The 1,906-nt window shown below is 36.9% G+C and overlaps 1 protein-coding gene across 1 annotated transcript in view; it reads right to left on the bottom strand.

Annotated features, from left to right (window-relative positions):
• LOC102815532 (ATP-binding cassette sub-family A member 13-like) overlaps positions 1–1,906 on the bottom strand; it is an 857,870-nt gene that overhangs the window by 495,264 nt on the left and 360,700 nt on the right. The window contains exon 34 of the mRNA XM_006874535.1: positions 854–988. Coding sequence (XP_006874597.1) covers positions 854–988 — 135 coding nt within the window. The remainder of the gene's footprint in view (positions 1–853; positions 989–1,906) is intronic.

Here is a 1,906-nt window from a genome sequence, read left to right as displayed (position 1 = left end):
TGGAACAGCTGGTAGTTTCAAACTGCTGACCTTAAGGTTAGCAGCCCAATTTGTAACCAGTACGCTACCAGAGGGTTAGTGAGATGTAAACACTGCTTTCAGAAGTGTATAGACCTAAATAGAGGACATGACAAGAACAATAGCTTCATATTTGGATCTTTTTGTTTAATAAAGATTTCTATGAATGTTTAGCAATACTTTTTGAGTTATCCTTATGTTTGTGTGTGTGGGCACATGTTCTCACTAAAGTAGTACTTTTGCGAAGAATACTCGTGTGTTGACAACTCCCTCTGAGTTGGGGGGCATCTGAAGTGGTTAAATGAAGTGGTACCATTTCTGCTCATTGCCTTCATCATCATATTTCATTTCTGAGAAGCAGCTTCCTCATTCGCAAGTGGCTGTCATACTAGAAGAATGACCACATCTGCAAACACTAAGAAAACGGTATAGTGCACTACACATAGTAGATAGGCACTTTAATTTTTTACACATATACACTTTTGAACTAGAACTTTTATTACACACAAATATAACACACCTGTGTGCACATACACAATGTACCTAAGACAAAGAAGTGAGCACTGTAAATAACAGGCAGTGCCAATGTTCTGTGTTGCAGGGGTTCCTGGCTCTATGTTGGGTAAAGATGATCAGGAGACACTGACTTCCCACTTGATCTCATTACTCTGCTTCTGAGCTCAAGACAAAAGGGCAGTGAGTATATTGGAGATGTGCTTCACAGTGGCAAAGACTATACCAGAAATGAAAAACAAAAAACAAAAACAAACAAACAAAAAAAAAAAAACTGAAGAGAATGAATAACAGGAAACCAATAGTGTTGCTTCTTACAAACCTTTGCTGCCAAAGTTCTTGTTGGAGAAAAATAGACTAGAACTCATATAATACTTTTTCTCTACCAAGCCACATATATTCTTCCAATACGATCCGGTAAATGGAAAATACCATGGTTTTCTTAAACCAAAAGTTCCTAAAAGATAAAATAGAATTCAAGTGAGTTTAATTATTTTTCCCATTTAGACATGCATTCTGTAATAGAGTGTCTTAATCAGTTAATATATAAGTATCTCATTTTAGTATTTTCAATACACAGTGTATATACAAATAAGTAACACAGGGATAAAATGACACAGGCTTGCAGCAAGAACCTGTCTCTTCATCTGCCTGATTTAGAGCCATTGATGAAGGAGCCCCTGAGATGACTTCTCCGATGGACCAATAGCATCGTCTGAACAACTGCTGAGCATTTCTTACAGTAAGGATTCATCCCAGCCCTCATGTTTCTCATCTTTTACTGTTGCTCTTCTTTGGCACAACTCAAAATGAAGACCAACAGCTGTAAACATCTATTAATAATTAGACCATGGAATGTACAAAGTACGAATCCAGGAAAATCAGAAATTGTCAAAAGTGAAATAGAGCATATAACCATCAGTATCCTAGGCATTAGTGAGTTGAAATGGACTGGTATTAGCCATTTTGAATCTGGCAACCACATGGTTTACTATGCTGGGAATGACAAATTGAAGAAGAAAGGTGTTGCATTCATCATCAAAAAGAGCATATCCAGAGCAGTCATGAGGAACAACGCTGTCTGTGATAGGATAGTATCCATCCGCATTCAGGGAACACCAGTTAATACTACTATTATTCAAATTTATGCACCAACCACTAAAGCCAGTGAAGATGAAATAGAAGAATTCTACCAACTTATTAAGTCCAAAACTGATCAACCATGCAATCAAGACATATTGATCATTATTGGCAATTGGAATGCAGTTGTGGGAAACAAAAAGGAAGGTTCATTAGTTGGAAAATATGCTCTTGGAAGAGAAACAATGCTGAAAATTGCATGACAGAATTTTGCAAGACCAATGAATTATTCAGT

This window comes from Chrysochloris asiatica, unplaced genomic scaffold (assembly GCF_000296735.1).
Source record: "Chrysochloris asiatica unplaced genomic scaffold, ChrAsi1.0 scaffold00282, whole genome shotgun sequence".
NCBI lineage: Eukaryota > Metazoa > Chordata > Mammalia > Afrosoricida > Chrysochloridae > Chrysochloris > Chrysochloris asiatica.
This window is presented reverse-complemented; position numbering and strand designations above follow the sequence as displayed.